General features: G+C 40.0%; 3 protein-coding genes across 6 annotated transcripts in view; 1 reads left to right on the top strand and 2 right to left on the bottom strand.

The window, feature by feature from the left end:
- Positions 1–2,866, top strand: part of LOC104811607 (protein STICHEL-like 2) — a 4,628-nt gene extending 1,762 nt beyond the window's left edge. The window contains exons 3-9 of the mRNA XM_010538351.1: positions 16–973; positions 1,059–1,278; positions 1,361–1,546; positions 1,624–1,839; positions 1,937–2,309; positions 2,470–2,518; positions 2,609–2,866. Coding sequence (XP_010536653.1) covers positions 16–973; positions 1,059–1,278; positions 1,361–1,546; positions 1,624–1,839; positions 1,937–2,309; positions 2,470–2,518; positions 2,609–2,683 — 2,077 coding nt within the window. The 3' untranslated portion in view covers positions 2,684–2,866. The remainder of the gene's footprint in view (positions 1–15; positions 974–1,058; positions 1,279–1,360; positions 1,547–1,623; positions 1,840–1,936; positions 2,310–2,469; positions 2,519–2,608) is intronic.
- On the bottom strand, positions 2,714–7,534 carry LOC104811608 (pentatricopeptide repeat-containing protein At1g62670, mitochondrial-like). 4 transcript variants are annotated; one of them, XM_010538354.2, is made up of 5 exons: positions 4,283–7,534; positions 4,075–4,193; positions 3,774–3,927; positions 3,560–3,655; positions 2,714–3,473 (listed from the first exon to the last, which is right to left on the bottom strand). In XM_010538354.2, exon 1 carries the CDS (start codon positions 7,259–7,261, stop codon positions 4,565–4,567), a length of 2,697 nt encoding a protein of 898 aa, XP_010536656.1. In that variant the 5' UTR covers positions 7,262–7,534; the 3' UTR covers positions 2,714–3,473; positions 3,560–3,655; positions 3,774–3,927; positions 4,075–4,193; positions 4,283–4,564. The 4 variants fall into 4 exon arrangements, with proteins under 4 accessions (XP_010536656.1, XP_010536655.1, XP_010536658.1 ...); XM_010538353.2 differs by lacking the exon at positions 3,774–3,927; XM_010538356.2 differs by lacking the exon at positions 3,774–3,927 and having other exon boundaries at positions 3,560–3,609.
- An 819-nt stretch (positions 7,535–8,353) lies between these two features.
- LOC104811606 (adenine/guanine permease AZG2) lies at positions 8,354–10,734 on the bottom strand. Its single transcript, XM_010538350.2, has 2 exons — positions 10,301–10,734; positions 8,354–9,975 (listed from the first exon to the last, which is right to left on the bottom strand). The coding sequence occupies exons 1-2, from the start codon at positions 10,581–10,583 to the stop codon at positions 8,648–8,650; spliced, it is 1,611 nt and encodes a 536-aa protein (XP_010536652.1). The 5' UTR covers positions 10,584–10,734; the 3' UTR covers positions 8,354–8,647.
- Positions 10,735–17,691: the final 6,957 nt, after the last annotated feature.

Genomic DNA, 17,691 nt, shown 5'->3' with positions numbered 1-17,691 from the left:
CGACTTGGCAATGCGTGTAGGCAGTCCAATGAATCACAACGTGTCCATGGATGAAGATCTTGATATGGTTGATCAATGTAACCGTGGTGGGTGCGGGATAACGTATTGCTGGTCAAGAACTCCGAGGTTTAAGGGATCCGAGAATTCTTCCAACGCAGAAGATTATCCTTTGTTGTCGGGAAACACGGATGAATCTCCGTTATTCAGGAACAAGCTCCGGAAACGTGGAAGCAACGAGTTAACTCCCTGTCTGGAAATGCCGAGGAGCTTGAGTCAGAAGTTCAGACCAAAGTCGTTCGATGAATTGGTAGGACAGGAAGTTGTAGTGAAATGTCTCTTAAGCTCGATTTTCCGAGGTAGAATCACTTCGGTTTATCTTTTTCACGGCCCTCGGGGCACTGGGAAAACATCTGCTTGCAGGATTTTTGCCGCTGCTTTGAACTGTATCTCGCCTTCCGATCATAGCAGGCCGTGCGGTTCGTGCCGAGAATGCGATTTGTTCTTCTTGGGGAGGAGCAGGGACATGAAGGAAATGGATTCGGTTAAACTAAACCGGCCCGATCATCTCAGATCTCTCATCAAAAGTCTGCATCGTCCTCCGGTTTCATCAAGATTCAAGATTTTCGTTATAGATGAGTGTCAAATCTTGTGCCAAGAAACATGGGCAACTCTCTTCAACAGTTTGGACGGCTTTTCTCGGCATGTGATCTTCATTCTCGTCACCTCGGAGTTGGAAAAGCTGCCTCGGAACGTTGTCTCTCGGTCTCAGAAGTACCATTTCCCGAAAGTGAAAGACGCTGACATATCGAACAAGCTGGAGAAGATCTGTCTCGAGGAGGGTATCGATTTTGATAAGGCTGCACTCGATTTCGTTGCCTCGAAATCCGATGGTTCGCTTAGAGATGCCGAGATTATGCTCGATCAGCTCAGTTTGCTCAGTAAAAGAATCACGACTTCCTCGGCCTATGAGCTCGTGAGTTATATGCTTTTCTCTTCTCGTGATCACAACTTAAGGAAAAAAAAAGCAACCATCTTTGGTTTTTGGTTTTCCACTGCAGATTGGAGTTGTTTCCGATGATGAACTGCTTGATCTTCTCGATCTCGCCTTGTCTTCCGACACTTCAAACACGGTGATACGAGCAAGGGAGCTGATGAGATCGAAGATAGATCCAATGCACCTTATTTCTCAGCTCGCTAATCTCATCATGGACATCCTCGCTGAAAACTGCCCGGAAAGTAGCTCGGAAACCAGACAGCGGTTTCTTGCAAGGCATTCTTGTAAGAACCAGACATGAAACTGTCGACTTCCTTAGTTTGATCTTTGTTACATGTCCTAACGGTTTAGGATTTGTGTTTGCAGCCGAAGAAGAAAAGCAGAAACTGAGTCATGCCCTGAAGATACTTTCAGACGCCGAGAAGCATTTGAGAGCATCGAAAAACCAGACGACCTGGCTTACCGTCGCGCTTCTTCAGCTCAGCAACTCAGATTCATCTTCCATCACGACAAACGATTCTGGATCGTGTTTGGATCGCCAAAGAAGCAAAGGTTGGTCAAGGAAACGAAGTAGTGTTGCTCGTTTCGATACTTTTCCATTTACTCACGTCGTTGCGAACGGTGTCTAGATGCCGATTTCTGTTGCAGTGCATCTTCGGAAGGCGAATGTCTGAAGCGACTTTCTCTGTGTCACTGCGAGAAATCGCAAACGGAAGATCGGATAGATAACCACGAAGCTACTCTGGAATCTGCGTGGAAAAGGGTGACGGAGTTATGCTGTTCCGATTCGTTGAAGAGTTTTCTGTGGAAACGAGGGAAGTTAACTTCGCTTACCGTTGAGAAAGGTATCTAAGTGTTGAGTTTTCGCCAATTCCGTTAGATGTTATGTCGGTTGTTCAGTCTTTTCGAATATATTTTGTGCTAAGGGATCCGAATTTTCAGGTATGGCAGTAGCTGAGATGGAATTCTACGCCCCTCGACATGTATCAAGAGCGGAGAAATCGTGGAAAGTGATTGCGGAGTCGTTCCAATCGGTGTTGGGATGTAAGAAAGTCGAGATCCGTATAAACCTCGGCGTCGCATCCGCGCCAAAGAGTGCGAGAACGGGCAATCTTCTGTTTGGAATTTTCAGTTGCTCCCGTAGAATACCGCAGAACCAATCTCCGTCAGGTAGCAGCGACTGCGAGTACTCAGATTGTGCGTCCGAAAAAACGTCGAAAGCTCTGAGAAGTAGCGAAGGAAACGTGCTAAGCTTCGGGAGGACAACTTACACTCACATGGACGGTCACCAGGACATGGCAGAGAGCAAACATGGGTATGCCGGCCGGATATCTACAATCTAATATATATATACGTATATGTTTCCTGATCGATCTTATGTACTGAAATGGCGTATGGATCGAGCAAAACATCTTCAAGAAACGGTTTCTTGAATCTGTCGTTACGTTTTTTTTTTCCGCTGAATCGTTTGGCAGAGAAAGGGATGGATCCGAGGTGCTTCGTTGGAGGACTCCACAGAGAAAGGTGAGACGAAAAACGGGATCGAGGCTCGTCGATTCCGGGGGTTTATTTTACGAGGAAATTGATTTTCGGGTTCGGTTTCGGGTTTTGCAGGGACGGGGCGAAACGCTTCAGAACACGAGGTCGAGGCTGATCGGCCGAGTTCTTCCCTGCAGTGCCGCAACTTAGTCAGTCATTCGAGAAAGGCTTTCCGTTCCCTTTTTTTTTTTTTCATTTTGTGAAAATCTCTTATTATTTTTTGGACAAAGGGGGAAACAATGTATAGTTGCAACATTTCCAGTTTTTTTTTTTTTTTCTTAAAAACATCTGAAACTGTTACTTTCACTCAATTGGGACAAAATGAACGCTGAAGCAAATGTGATTGCTAAGCATTGTAATATAATGTCTCAAACTCCGCTAATTACGATCATTAGAAGGATAATGAAGGGGTTTGTTTATCTTCAAAGGTGCTTAATCTGTGAATCAGACCATAATTGTGACAGAGATTACTTTTGCATTATCCAAGTGGTGGTTTGTGTTCTTTATTTATTTTTATAAACCAAATCTGGACGTCCGGGATAGAAGCCTCTTTCTGATTCAGAGTCTTTGACTGAGGCAAGGACTTCTCATGGCTTGCTTTGGCCTTCCTAGTGTGTGCCAGTAGTACTTGACAATACGAAACGTAAGTGTTTACACGACCCAGGAGATACAACCGCCGATACATATGGCAATGGCAAGTGACCAAACCATGTGTATAGGTTTGGACAAGGGGGACGAGAGAATGTCGCACCAAAAAACTGCTCTGCCACTCGGGGAAGAAGTTTTGTCCACTTCAGGACAATATCAGCTCCAACACAGATTCTATCAAAGCTTCTGTTGGATGTGTTTCGCCATTGCAGAACATGATCATAAGCATCTTACGGTTTGGTCGGTTGGTTGGCTCATGCCCTCCAGCGGGAGTCTGCTTCCGGTCAGTCAGCTGCAAATCATGGCCACGGATTAATACAAGTTAACGGCTTTCTTTCTCACTGAGGCACGTGAAATAGATTAAAAAAGGAAGCCTACTTATTCGCTGCAGTCCTAGATGAATTCGAGTTGGAACTCCGAGTTCAAGACTGTAAGAGTAAAAAAAAAACGCCTTTGAAACAGTTTTGGTTCCTCCTACAAAAAGATCATATCATAACCTCTGTCTCAACTCAGTGGGGACAACATGGAACAAGCTCAATCAAAGTGAAGTTGTTCGAAAGAATGGACAGGGCAGATATTTAATAGCATATACCATAAAACAGGGGCTGTAAGGTGGGGCTACAACATTACACTAGTTGGTGAATGCGCAGTGTTACACACAGAAGAATTAAACAGGTGCTGTATCCACCACGCACTTCCATGATCAATACAGAACATGAAGAAGAACGGTAAAACATGGAAAGATACTGCAAAACATGCAGATTATAAATTTTTAACTCTCCTGTTCGCTTGAAAAAGATGCAAAAAATTAACAATCTGGTGAGACAACAAATGGGCTTACACGAAATACTTTTTCACTTGTTATACTCAACTAACCAGATTTATTCACGTACCTAAAAGGCGATATTGACATTGACAAGAGATGGAGAGTGCCTCAACAATGCAATGAGCTGCAGAGAAGATGCTTTTCCCAAACCATTATGATCATCGATTCTCAGTACCTCAGGAACAGCTGCAATGTGAATAACCAAACATTTTTAGCAGATCGAATCATACAATTTCACATGCAGTATAAAGAAAACTAGAAGTGACAAACTATACCCCTGACAAGACAAACTCCTGGCAATGCAATGGGTATTCCCAGGAACTCGGTAAAAGTGTGGCTTAGATATATCCATCCGCTGTTGCTCACTGATAAAGATAACAGTAAGCATCTGAACTAACATCAAGCTTATTCTTGCTCTGCTAGAACCTTTATCGCATAATGGACTCCAGAAAAACATCTGAGAATTTGCCTAAATCGGAATAGCCCTCTCAATGGAGGTAGAAAGGTTCTTGGGAGCCAGAAAATTGCATTTTGTGAATCCACTTTGTGGTCATATTTCAGGAAACAGCAGAAAGAATCGCTATTGACTTTCCAGAATCCTGCCTAGCTTCCTGTTGAAGTTTATCTCTGTATAAAAAATCGGAAGTCATGTACATCAAGAAATCTAGGAAGAGACACCTTTCAGGCGTTCCTCCGGAAAAGCCACGACCTTTTTGCATACGTTGTTCTGCTACATACCCTATTCTGTATGAAACATCATCAAACTCGAATGAAATCGCATTCAGCCTCTGACCCCACATTAATGCCTTCTCTGGCATGCCATGAAAGCAGAACTGAGACAATAATGTATTCACGGTTGCAACATTTGGGATGAAGCCCATCTTGATCAACTTTGCGGTTACAACCATTGCTCTATCAAGTACGTCGGTGCAAACCCCATTTATCATGGTGTTATATGTTACTGTGTTGGGAATAATTCCAGCTGCAAGGAGCTCATCCAAGACCTTGACAGCTTGTTTCATTTTCCTGCTTCTGCAGTAACCATGGAGTCGAATATTATAGGTGAAGATATCTGGGTAGCACCCATAGGCACACATTTGATTTACAATGTTTTCAGCCATAGCCACATCGGATGCTTTACAATAACCATTCATCAAAGTATTGAATGTCACGGTATCAAAGCATAACCCCGACTGCTGCATGTTCTTGTATGTGGTAATAGCAGACTTCATTTTTTTCTGCTTACAGTACCCATCAATGATGATATTGACAGTATAACTGTCTGGGATGAGACCCTTTTGCCTCATCTCTCTCTCCAAGCTTAAAGCTTGATTTAGATTTCCTGATTTACAAAACCCACTGATAAGAGAGTTGTAGGTGAAGTTATTAGGGACAAAACCTCTCCGTGACATCTCTAAGAACATATCATATGCCTCCTCCATAAGTCCTTCTTTCGAAAGCCCATCTATTAAGGCAGAGAATGCAATGGTATCGGGGAACATTGCTCTTCCTTCCATCTCATTCCACAGGCTTTGAGCACCAGGTAAATCACCCACATTGAAATAGCCCTCCAAGAGAACTGTAAAAGCAACTTTGTTCACAGGGAAGCCCTTCTCCATCATCCTATTCAAAAGCTCACGAGCTTCCACCAGTCTCCCCTTCTTTGACAACCCCATTAGAAGAGCACAACACGTGGAAGACGAAGCTACAAAACCACACTTAACCATAATTTTATAGATTTCATGAGCTTTTTCTTCTAACCCTTCTCTACTATAAGCAGAGATGACAGAGTTAAAAGCAACTATGCCTGGTGATATCCCTCTCTCTAGTATATACTCCAGAAATTTAACAGCATCATCCAACATGCCTTTTGAACACAAACCTGCTACCCGAATTTCACATAATGTACCGTCGGAAGGCAAACCCGATGCCAACAAATCCTCCAGCAACCAATCGATATCCTCTTCGCTCCCGTATTTGCGATATCCTCCGACCAAAATATTAAAAGTTATACCATCAGGGGCCAAACCCTTTGCTTTCATTTCTTCGTACAGCATCTTTGCCTGACCAATATCCATAGCTTTAACATATCCGTTCATCAAAGTATTATACACAACAACATTTGGGGAAAGATCAGTCTCTTGGATTTGATTGAAAACATTCCTAGCCTCAACCATATTTCCTTCATTGCAGTACGCATTAATGAGCGTATTAAACGTGACTAGGTTTGGCTTACAACCCTCGTCATTCATCAAAGACATCAAACTAAGAGCATCCACAATCACACCGGAGCTACAGTACGCATGGACCAAGATATTATACGCGTAAACATCCGGTTGACACCCGAACTTCTGCATTACATGTAACAAACTCTCTCCTATCCTAAAACAATATTTCCTACAAAACCCAACAATCATCATGTTAAAAATGTAGTTAGAAGGATGAGGCCCTCTGCGAATCATATCACTCAGCAACTTCCATACACTACCATGATCACCGATCCTAAGCAGCAATTTGAAAAGCAAAACCATGGCTGACAAGCTTGGCCTTGCACCTACCTCCCTAATCCTTCGAACAATCTGCAAGGCCTCGTTACCCATTTCCAAATTCACAAATGCCCGCATCAGCGAATCCAGAACTGAAAAATCGGATTCGAATTGTTCATGATCGGTCCACATCAACTCCACCAACTCTTTACTCTTGTCAGTTCCCATTCTCCTGATCATTAACGTCACCACATCTTGAGCAAGGAAACGCAGGTTTTCTGCTGCTAGTAAATGTGCAACCATGGAACAAGACCTCAAAGTAGGCTCAGAGCAATTCCCGAATGCAAATTTAAAGAAGGCGAAAGCCCCTTTTCTGGTTTCAAGCTGTTTCATGATTTCTATGAGAAGATAAGGACTAAACTCATAGGAAAAAAGTTTCAGGATATAACAATGGCCGCGTTTGATTATTCTCGACAACCCCACTACAATCAAACGCCGTTCCCAAGGATCTAAGGAGGTCACAGATTCTAAATCGTCTCTTGAAAAAGGAGAAAACTGGTTCAGATACTCGAACCGTCTCTGATTCAAAGTGCTATATGAACAGCGAGAAGAGCAATAAGGGCTTAAACACCGAAGAAACTGAGAAAAACCCAGAAGAACTAGAGCTCTCGAGGAGCTCAAAGCATGGAGACATAGCGAGGACGTCAATGGATGCAAGCAATGCACATGGAGAGAGGCGGCGTGGGCAAGCCGCACACTTGCAGACATACGGGACCGGAGGAAGGATATACCGGCGAAGTTCCGGCGATAGAAATGCCGATCACTGCAGAAGACGAATAGGCGTCACGGGCTAACACCGGCATGATAATTTTCCGCTTGGTTGCCGAGAAAATTCGGAAGACATTATTAATTACGTCAAAAGGGTTTTTTGATTTTTCCTCGGTAGGTCTCTGCTTTCTCGGCAGCCAAACAGGGCAGAGATCGGGATAGGGTTCAAGGAAATTGAAATGGAGCGAGAGAGGATTGGAGAATTCTCATTGACTGAGCCCAAATGGGCATTGGAGAGATGTAATTTCCAGGCCCAGAATCTAAGAGACAGGATAAGATATATAAATATATATATATATATATATAATCCAAATTCGTTCATATTGATTCTTGAATTCAGAAGCTACATACATATACATATATATATATATATATGACAAGCCTAAGAGATTTTAAAAATGGAGATTAGTGAAAAAGGAAAAAAAATGGCGAAAGCATATCATAATCTATTAAAAGTTTTTAATCAATAAAAACGGCAATATACAAAGCTAAGATGATTGGTTATAAAAAAAAAGTAAAAGAATAGCAAGCAATTTTGAAATTATTGGAAAATGACATTATTAATCTCTGATTCATCAATCAATAAAAATTAGAGTCCCTTTACTTCAATTTTTTTTTGAATAACCGAGTAAACTAAAATTCAGATTAATCTCGGGACCGAAAGAAAGTCATCTCATTAGAATTACACTTTCTTCTCCGATTTGAAATTCGAATTCGGGAAGACAAAGACTTTATGTTACAATTTTAGCGGTTGAACCCAAATTGGATTCAAAATTTGAGTATCTCTAATGTAATTCGAGGTGTACCCCTTTAACAAAAAAAAAATTCGACCCACCTATTTGGTGATCATAATGGATAAGTGAAAATATCTGGTAGCATGGAAAGATAAAATATATATGATTCTAAAATATTATCAAGATTACCATAATATATATATTCACGTATTTTTTTAACGGAATAAGCATATGCAAGTTGTTATATAGCTGTCACGACATAAAATGGATATACATATATATATATATATTTCGTCAAACATTTTATATTCCAACATCTTGGTTCAACACTTCAACCAGCTTCATAGAAAAAAAAAGGTACCGTTGGAACATATATAAAACCCTAGATTGTAGATAGAACAATGCATGCAAAAGCGGCCATGAAATATCAAACTTGCTGCAACTTTCATGGCAGCTAATGCATCCATATCGGTGCTTCACCATCCCCCTCTTCAAACCCTAAACCCTAAAAAAAAAAAAAAACTTGACCACATCATAATATAACATCAACGCTAAAAACGACAAAACCTAACTCGGACTTTCACACGGCCGCTCATATGATCTCGACGTGAACCTCCCCGCCGGCAATTGAAGCGGCGGACGAGACCTGGTTCTGCTCTCCGACAACACGTGTCCCCACCCTGTTAAGCCACGTGGCAAAGACTAGAACGGCGTCGTACAAGCTAAGAGCCAAGTACAGACCCACGCCGGCGATAATCCCGTTGGCGATGGAATACGTCAAAGGCATGATCAAGATCGTGACAAAAGCCGGAACCGCCTCTTTGATGTCTCCCCATTTTATATCCTTCACCACTCCCATCATCATCACTCCCACCATCACCAGCGAGGGCCCCACCGCCCAGCGAGGAACGTTACTCACTAACGGCGTTAGAAAGACCGACGCCCCGAAACACACGCCCACTGTAACGGCCGTTAGCCCCGTCCGTCCACCTTCTCTCATCCCTGCCGAGGATTCAACGTAGGTAGCCGTCGTCGTCACTCCTAAGGCCGAACCCACGATCGAGGAGGTCGCGTCCACGACGAAGGCCGAGTATTCACCCTCGAACTTGCCCTTCTCGTTCACGAACCCGCCGAGCTCGGCCATCGTGTAGAGCACGCCGGTCGTGGCTAGGAGGTCTACGTAGAACAGCGTGGCGAACGCGATCCAGACCTCGGTTCCATTGAATTCGGAGAAACTTATCGATCCTAACGTGGATTCGATCTTGGGGAAGTCGACGATGTTCTTGAAATACTCGAAATTCGAATCTCCGAGTGGATTGCGGGGAAAGATCGTGACTTTAGTATCGCGAAACCACGAAACCGCCGTGATGAACAAGATACCGTAGATCATGCTCCCTTTTACGTTTTTCATCAGCCCGTAGCTCGTGACAAGGAATCCGACAAACCCTAGCCAGAAGGTGGGACTACCCATCTTGCCGTTAATACAAGCTCCGGTGATCGGGTCGGTGTCGGAACAAGCGGTCAACGACACGAGCGTTGACTTATCCGGACCGACTAGTCCCACGCCCTGATGGATCTGTAACCCGACAAAGGCAATGAACATGCCGATACCTGCGGCGGAAGCAAGCCTAACGGACTGAGGGATAAGGCGGGCGAGCTTGGACCGGAGCCCCAAGGCCGATACTGCTAAGAAGAGGCAGCCCTCGAGCAGGACGATGGCCATGGCGGTGCGGTATGAAACGTTACCAGAGCCGCGAAAGCCGATAACGTTGTAAGCGAGGTAAGCGTTAGGACCCATGGCAGGAGCCAGACCGAAAGGAAGATTCGCGAAGAGTCCCATCGCGAACGAACCCACCATTGCCGATAAGGCCGTGGCCACGACGAGGTCCTTTTTCAGGCTTGCGAGGCATTTTTCGTAACCTAGACATGAACCAAAACATTAGACGTTAAATTAATGTCGATTCTGTACAGTGATAGTCGCATCCGTTTTAATATAATAATGCATGCATTATCCAACAAGAAATATAATAATGCATAATGATCCTATTTTGACTGTTTTTCTTTGTAACAGTTAGAATTTAGAAATGATTCAAAGTTGGTATTTTTCAAAATGAAAAACTTTATAACTATAGATTATTTTAGAAAATTAGTGGCTATATATAGCGTTATTTTGTAAGTTTGTTCATCCACCATTCTTTGCCTTGTTCACACACACACACACATATATATATATATAAGAACGTGCCTGGATTGGAGCCGAAGACGCAGTGCGGAAGAGGTGGGGCCCGGGAGGAGGTGGAGCAGTGGTGGAAGGAGCAGTTGCCGCCGGAGTCGGAGAGGATGGTGGAGTTGACGGAGATGATGTAAGCCATTGTCAGGAAAGTGGCGGCGGCTGCTCTCATTTCTCCGGTGAAAGTCGCCTTTCTCTCTTCCAGCTTGAAGAATCTGCCCACCGCGCTCTTCCCCACCGCCTCGTTTATGCGTTTCTTCATCATCATTCCCCTCTCCCCCTTCTCTTCTCTCCCCATCTCTCTCTCTCTCTCTCTCTCTCTATACGTTTGAATTGGGGCTTTGGAGAAGAGGAACAAGAAAAACGAGGGGAAGTGGATAAAATCATGAGGATGTGAGATTGAAATGTATATATATATGCATGCGAAAATATTCTCTCTCTCTCTATATATATATTGTATACTTTGTATGTGTTTCATGGGGAAATACAAAAGGGAAACAATCGAAACCAGCGTTACATGTAATATATTATCTAACTGCTATGTTCTTTTTATTTACTTTTTGCACAAGAAAATCACATGTTTGACCGGATTAAGGGTACCCATCTTCTAAATCTGTCAATATATGTTATTACATGACACGTTTTATTAGTTATGCCAAATTTATAGTTACAAAGGATAAACTACATAATTTAAATTAAAGCCAATTTTTAGCAATTTTTTTTATTACCGGAAGTTTATCGTACTTTTGGTCCGACTATATTTTTCAAAAGATCGGAAAAGTTCATGTAAATATACCTCACCAAATAAGAACTTAAATCCCGGTTGAAAAAAAAAACTTTACTCCTTTTTTTTACGATTGAGCCACCAAATCTTGGATAGTAAAATTAGTTTAAACATCCGATTTTTATACTTATTAACATTCATCATTCACATAATAGCAATCAACGCAAATTTAGGAATGTGAATATTGACTATTAAATCAATTAAAAATATTTATAATAAAAAATTCAAATACTCAGAGTTAATATTCAACTACTAAATTAAATTATAACTACAAATTTAAAAACTTAAATCATATATATTAAAAATGTCACTAAAATCTATTGAGATCGAGGCGAAAGCAGAGTAATAATTCATCCACATGGTTTTGGTTTTCTTCTAAAACTTTACTTCGTCCTCGCTTCTCGTGAGATTCCATCTTTAATTAATTTCATTTCCATACATTAATAATAAAAATGAATTTGGAAATATGTATATTTATTATAACTTTGGATATTTTATATATAGTTAAAATCTCAATATAATGGAGCGCTTTTTCACATAGCAACATAAAATAAAATGAGGTTGGAATAATAATACGGTAACTATGTGGTATTGATGTAGTCATTGGCCAAACGATGAGACTATGGCGATAAGTGCCGATCCAAGATTCAATATTTGTTTTCTAAAGAAATATTTATTTGTTTGAATAAAATTTCTCACTATTTTTATATGTAATAACTCATTTATTTCTCCAAAAAATATTTATTGATATATATCCATATATAACAATTGCATATAATATAAAAAAAATCAAAATTTTAAATAAATATTTTAAATTTAATATACCATACATATATATATATCTCGATCTTTTAATATTTGTTTGTTAATATTTTCATTGATTTTTCGTCAATTTTTTTTTTGTCAATCTTTCAATCCAAATAATATTTATATTACATCTCTTATACTAGTAATCAGTTTATTTTATTGATTCTTTTAAAGGTTTTATTATATCTTTTGTGCTAAATTTATCTTGAGTGATAAATTCAAAAATCTATGTTGTGTCCTTTAAACTAGATTAACTTATATGATTTAAAGCATTATTTTTGTATATATTTATTGTTAATCAACAATAAGAAATGAGCCTAGAAAATTCACCAATCTTAGAAATTGGTTTAGTCTTCAAAATAAATAAACTTTCTGAGTATAAATTATAAAAATACTCTTCCATCGAATAAATTATGATATTTAATCTGGCGATTAAAATAACTACATTTGCATGCGCATATAAATACAATTTAAAAAAAATATTATTTCGGACAATATTTCAAGGCATTTCACAAGACCTGAAAAAGGTGAGGGTTACTCTTTTGAGAAAGGAATCATTTGGAAAGGGAGACTTCGAAATTGTATAATAAAATTAGAGAATGAATTTTAAAATGTATCTCAACTCATACAAGTTTATTCCATGGTTATGAATGGAGACAAAATATTTTATTAATTTATGGTTTTTTATATAATGTATAATTTTCATCTCCATGTGCTTTATTCCTCGTAGATTAGACCTAAATTCATTTTGCTTTATACCTAGTTCTATACATATACAATAGGATTACTTCGACAATTTCGGGTTTTGCTCCCTTTTTTATTCCGTTTATTTATTTATTTTTATTAAAATAATATTTAATTTTTAATTCATTATTTTTATATTTTTTTCTGATTCCGTTTCTATTTTGTAATATGATTTTAAAATTATATCCAAATAATTTTTAGTTTAATTTGGATATAGTTAACTATTGATTCGATTTCATTTTAATAGATATGACGCGTGTTATTGATAAAAATGGTTTGACAAAGGATAACAAAGGGGATTTCTTTCACACAAAAGAAAACAAAGGGAATTTCGTTATTATTTAGATTGGAATTTTCAAAAAATATTTCCATCCATCCATATATACGTATGTACGTGCATATATATATATAATATTACACACACATAAGAGTGCAAACTTTTGGTGGGGTTAAATTTTGGCATGTTTAGAAGCAATTTCCGAGGAGAATAAAAGAGGCTCGTGGAGACAAAAGGAGAAGAAGATCTCTGAATTTGTGATCTTTCTTTCTCCTCATCCATCATTTCACCTCCCCATGGCCATGGCCATGGCTCCTCCTCAAAAGCAACTCACAGAATCTTTGTTTATTTAGAATTTCAGACATAAAATATTTGGTGGGTTGGTAGCACATGCACTATATATATATATATATATATATATATATATATATATTTGAAACTATTATTTTCATCTCAAAAGAGAAGAAAGCAAACGGCCACTTTGGACTTTCATGCACATATATATATATATGGATGAGTTTATATCGAGAGAGTCAACATTTTTAGTGCGCATTTTAGAGAACATAAAGATAGGTTGTGAAATATTTTGTCCGAGTGAGTTGTATCGTTTTGAATTTAGAGCAATGAATGAATGAGTGTTCACCAATTGACTTCTGAGTCCGAAGATGTCGGCAATAAGACTAAAGTCCGTATCCTTTGAGAAAATTAGCCCCGAATCATTTAAAAATTGGGTTAATTAATCCCATAAAAATTACTGAACTTGTCTATGACTGGAAAATTAATTCCTAGACTTGCATGCTTCCATAAAAATTACTAAACTTGAAAAATATATCAATGGAATACCTAAACTTGTTAAAAACTGTCACAATAAATTTTGACCAACGATTGATATACACGGCGTTAAATGTGCATGACATAGCAGAAAATGTGTATTGCCACATCACAGAAAATAATTTTAAAATTCAATTTATTGAACCGGAATTAAATCGGACCAGTTTCAATCGGTTTTATTGAAAATAATAAAGGAATAATGCACAATAATAACTCATCCACTATTCTCTATTTCTTCTTCCCTTTCTTCCCCACTGTTAATGCAGGACCTCCATTTCTCCTCTTCTTACTATGTTCTCTTCCTCCTCTTTACGCATATATGAAACCCGATTTTCTTTTGGGTAAATGATGGGATCATCTGTTTCATCTTCTTTGTTCTGGATTATGTCCTTTTTTTCTTTTATCCTCGTAGTTCGTTTTAATGTTTTCCGTCAGTTTGATCTTTCTGATTAACAATCCATCAGAATTTTCATATTTTTGTTATGATTTTTTCCTCTTTGAATTTGTTATGGTTTTCTAGATCTGGGGTTGATTTCAAAATTTTCCAGATTCACTGTTGTTCTGAAACTAATTAATGTCAACATTTTGTTTCTATGGGTTTCTCTCTATTTGGATTTTTTTTTGTTTTGTTTCTGTTGATGACTACACTCTATCCTGGATCTTCTTTTAAAGAGAATAAGAATTTGGATTATGAGCACCAGAGATCTAAAACCCTCGGAAAAGTTCTATTGTTTTGATTTCATACGTTGATGACTGTAAATTCAAATTTCCGAAGAGAATGCAGTCAAATTTCCGAAGAGAATCAAAAAATTCCTACAACTTGAAACATATAGATCTATGGAGTTGACTACTGGGTAATGTTTATAATCGCGATTGAGATAAAAAAAATGAAAAGAGAAGAAATTAAAAAAAAAAACAATTGAACCGGATCAGTTTAATATCGGTCTAACCAATCGAACTTTAAAATTATTTTATCGACGTGGCAAAAATTATGATGTGGCAATACACATGTACTGCCATGTCATCCACATTTAACGCCGTGTAGTCAACAATTGGTCAAAATTTATTGTGACAGTTTTTAGCAAGTTTAGGTATTCCGTTGACATATTTTTCAAGTTTAGTAATTTTCATGGAAGCATGCAAGTCTAGGAATTAATTTTCTAGTCATAGACAAGTTCAGTAATTTTTATGGGATTAATCCTTTAAAAATTAATCCAATTTAGAGGAAAAAAGAAAACATTTTTAATTTAGGTGTTTGATTGGGAGTTTTGGTTATAAATTAGGCTGTACAATTGCCTAATTTAGACATAAAAATAGAAAAAATTATAGATTTTATACTTCAAAATTTACAAGAATGCAGTAATCGTTTTTTTTATCATATATATATATATTGATTATATTGGTGGATTAACTTTTTTTCAAAGTAAATTATATCATATTCATTGAATATGTTATGTTATTCATCTACTTTAACACTTTTCAAAGACCAGCAATAAGTAATATGGGTTTGTTGTTTTGTAAATTTGATGTTTACTTACCACTAAAAGAAAGTTCGGTGGCATTCCAATTTGTTTCTTGCTTTGCTCAAAATAAATATTCCATTTTTCTTTATTTATTATTTTTTCTTCACTTTATTTATTTATTCAAAATAAGTAGATCTCTATATCCGCTATTAAAAATAAATATTTTTCATAAATGGTGCATTAAAAGAATTGTTTATGTAGTGGATTATCGACCGATCCCTCACCGTAACCTCTCCGATCTACACTCGTGTGAACAGAACGAAAGAACGCAAGAGACAACCGGGATACGAGTTCAGCAACCGAGATAAAATCTCGGTGCCTACGTCTCGGGAAGAGGAAGCCGCGTTTAGTAGCTAGGGTTACAACCGACCGGAACCACCGGACACCGCCGGAACGGCGCCGGAGACCACGAGCTATGCTCGCCGGACGAGAGAGAGTCTCTCCGCCGAAAAGACGAAGAACCGAAACCTAATCCGTTCGAATAAGAGAAACAAAATGAAACCTAGGGTTTCATTAAACAACCCCGAAAAAGACAGAAATGCCCCTCCGTCCAATTGAGATCCTCTGCTTCATCCGGAGGTTTCGAGAGCCTCCGCTTCCAGTAGCGGATTTGCTGAGAACCCCACAAATCTCCACCTTCTTCTGCAAATCCCTGCAAAAGAAAGACGAACACGAAGCAACACAATATATATAACGCCAAACACGAACCCTAGCACGCTGTCGCTTCCCGTCTACTTCCATTTGTTAACTCTACCTCCCGACACATCCTAGGCGTATCAAACGTGCCGCTCTAATAGAGTCCTTACCGAGCGTACCATAAGTACGTCTCAGCGTGATAAACAAATAAACACGCAAACCTAGTCTACCCAAAACGAGTGTCCCCGACACCTTCCGTTTTCCGAAGACTAGCTAAGACCTCGACTAGTTATGACTCTCTAGACCGTCTAACTAATCCTCCTAGTAAAGTCCAAGACTATACCCGCTAGCTAACCCGAGGATTATACCCGACGTCTACCCGTCTCCTAAGTCTATCCCGACTTCCCCCGAGACTAATCCTGAGTCATACTATCGAACCTGCTAGAAAACCTAGCCCTGGATCCCCGTAGAGTCTACACCACCTATGAGTTAGTGACTTCTACCCACGGACCCTAACCTGCCAACTAAGATTGTCCCACGGTTTTATCCCGTGAAGACGCTCCTAGTTATCTACGAATGCTCCACCGAGAATGAGACACGTGAGTGCACGTGCTCCACCTCGAGAGGGAGTGTCCTAGCGCTCCAAACCTACACCGACTCTACCCCGGTGAATCCCGACACCTCCCAGCTCACACCATCTCCTGAGCATCCTACCCGAGGAAACTCCACCTAAATGTGGAGGCCTCACCTCCTGACCTACCACCGAGAACCGAAGCATCTTCGGTTACTCCTCCGAGGTCAAAAACGTCCTTCTACCTCGGACTCTCCCTTCCTCGTCATCCGGGATCTACAAATCCTCCATGTAGGATCCCTACCTACCCGCGGGACAACTCACTCCACCTGGTCCTTGGCCTACTCCTGCAACCCGATTTCTCGGGTTTTGCCCGAGACCCCTGGTCCTTCCACCATACCCCTTTCGGGGTATACCGAGTTAGAAATTCTAACTCCATCATCCTAACCGCTACCCATTTCTTCCTCTACCGACACCTAAGGTTCGGATTTACACCCGAGACCCTAATACAAGGCACATCCTACTAGAGAGGATTATAAAACATGAGGTTCCTAGCACTTGACTCCTTATTTGTCTCTATTTGAGACCCGGAGCACCCGATGCCTAAACCTTTGGCCCTATTGACCAAGGGAAAAGAATCGTACGGCCTCCCATAACCTCGGTTTCCCGAGCTGGAGTATCTTGGCTCACCCCACCTGCCTTATCCTAAGAGATGATTTATCCCTTACCGTGTCTACTAACCGAGGACTAACTGGTAACCCTAGAAGTATCCTAGGATGATAAAACCTGAGTCTGAAAAAGACTCTACCTGGAAGTGACTTAACTGACCCTAGGAGTGACTGTAACATGACACAGGGATGAGACCGAAACCTAGAGGACTTAACCCTAGGTATGTTTCTACCTAGCCGTGCTTAAACACGCTCTAACCCTAAGTCTATCGGTCCTAAACCTAGGTACGTCTCTGCCTAATCAGACCTACAAGACCTAGAGAACACGACCTGACCGGACTTAACCTAGGCACTCAACCTAAACCGATCTAGCGGACCTTATACCAAGTCTAACCGGACAACACCCTAGGTACATATTACCTAAACGGATCTAAACACACTCTAGACCAGACCTGATTGGACTTAACACAAGGTATATTTCTACCTAACCGACCTCCTAGACTCTCGCACAAACCTGATTGGACTTACCCTAGGCATAATTTTGCCTAACCGACCTATTAGACTC

Source organism: Tarenaya hassleriana, unplaced genomic scaffold (genome assembly GCF_000463585.1).
Source record: "Tarenaya hassleriana unplaced genomic scaffold, ASM46358v1 Cleome2, whole genome shotgun sequence".
Taxonomy (NCBI): domain Eukaryota; kingdom Viridiplantae; phylum Streptophyta; class Magnoliopsida; order Brassicales; family Cleomaceae; genus Tarenaya; species Tarenaya hassleriana.
The sequence above is the reverse complement of the archived record's forward strand: the minus strand, read 5'-3'. Positions and strand labels throughout refer to the sequence as shown.

What these genes read in the sequence shown, in the direction of transcription:
- LOC104811608 (XM_010538354.2), bottom strand. Translation starts at nt 7,261, where the DNA reads ATGTCTGCAAGTGTGCGGCTTGCCCACGCCGCCTCTCTCCATGTGCAT.
- LOC104811606 (XM_010538350.2), bottom strand. Translation starts at nt 10,583, where the DNA reads ATGGGGAGAGAAGAGAAGGGGGAGAGGGGAATGATGATGAAGAAACGC. An exon ending in CGTCTTCGGCTCCAATCCAG is followed by an intron (nt 9,976 to 10,300) that starts GCACGTTCTTAT and finishes GTTCATGTCTAG; the next exon opens with GTTACGAAAAATGCCTCGCA.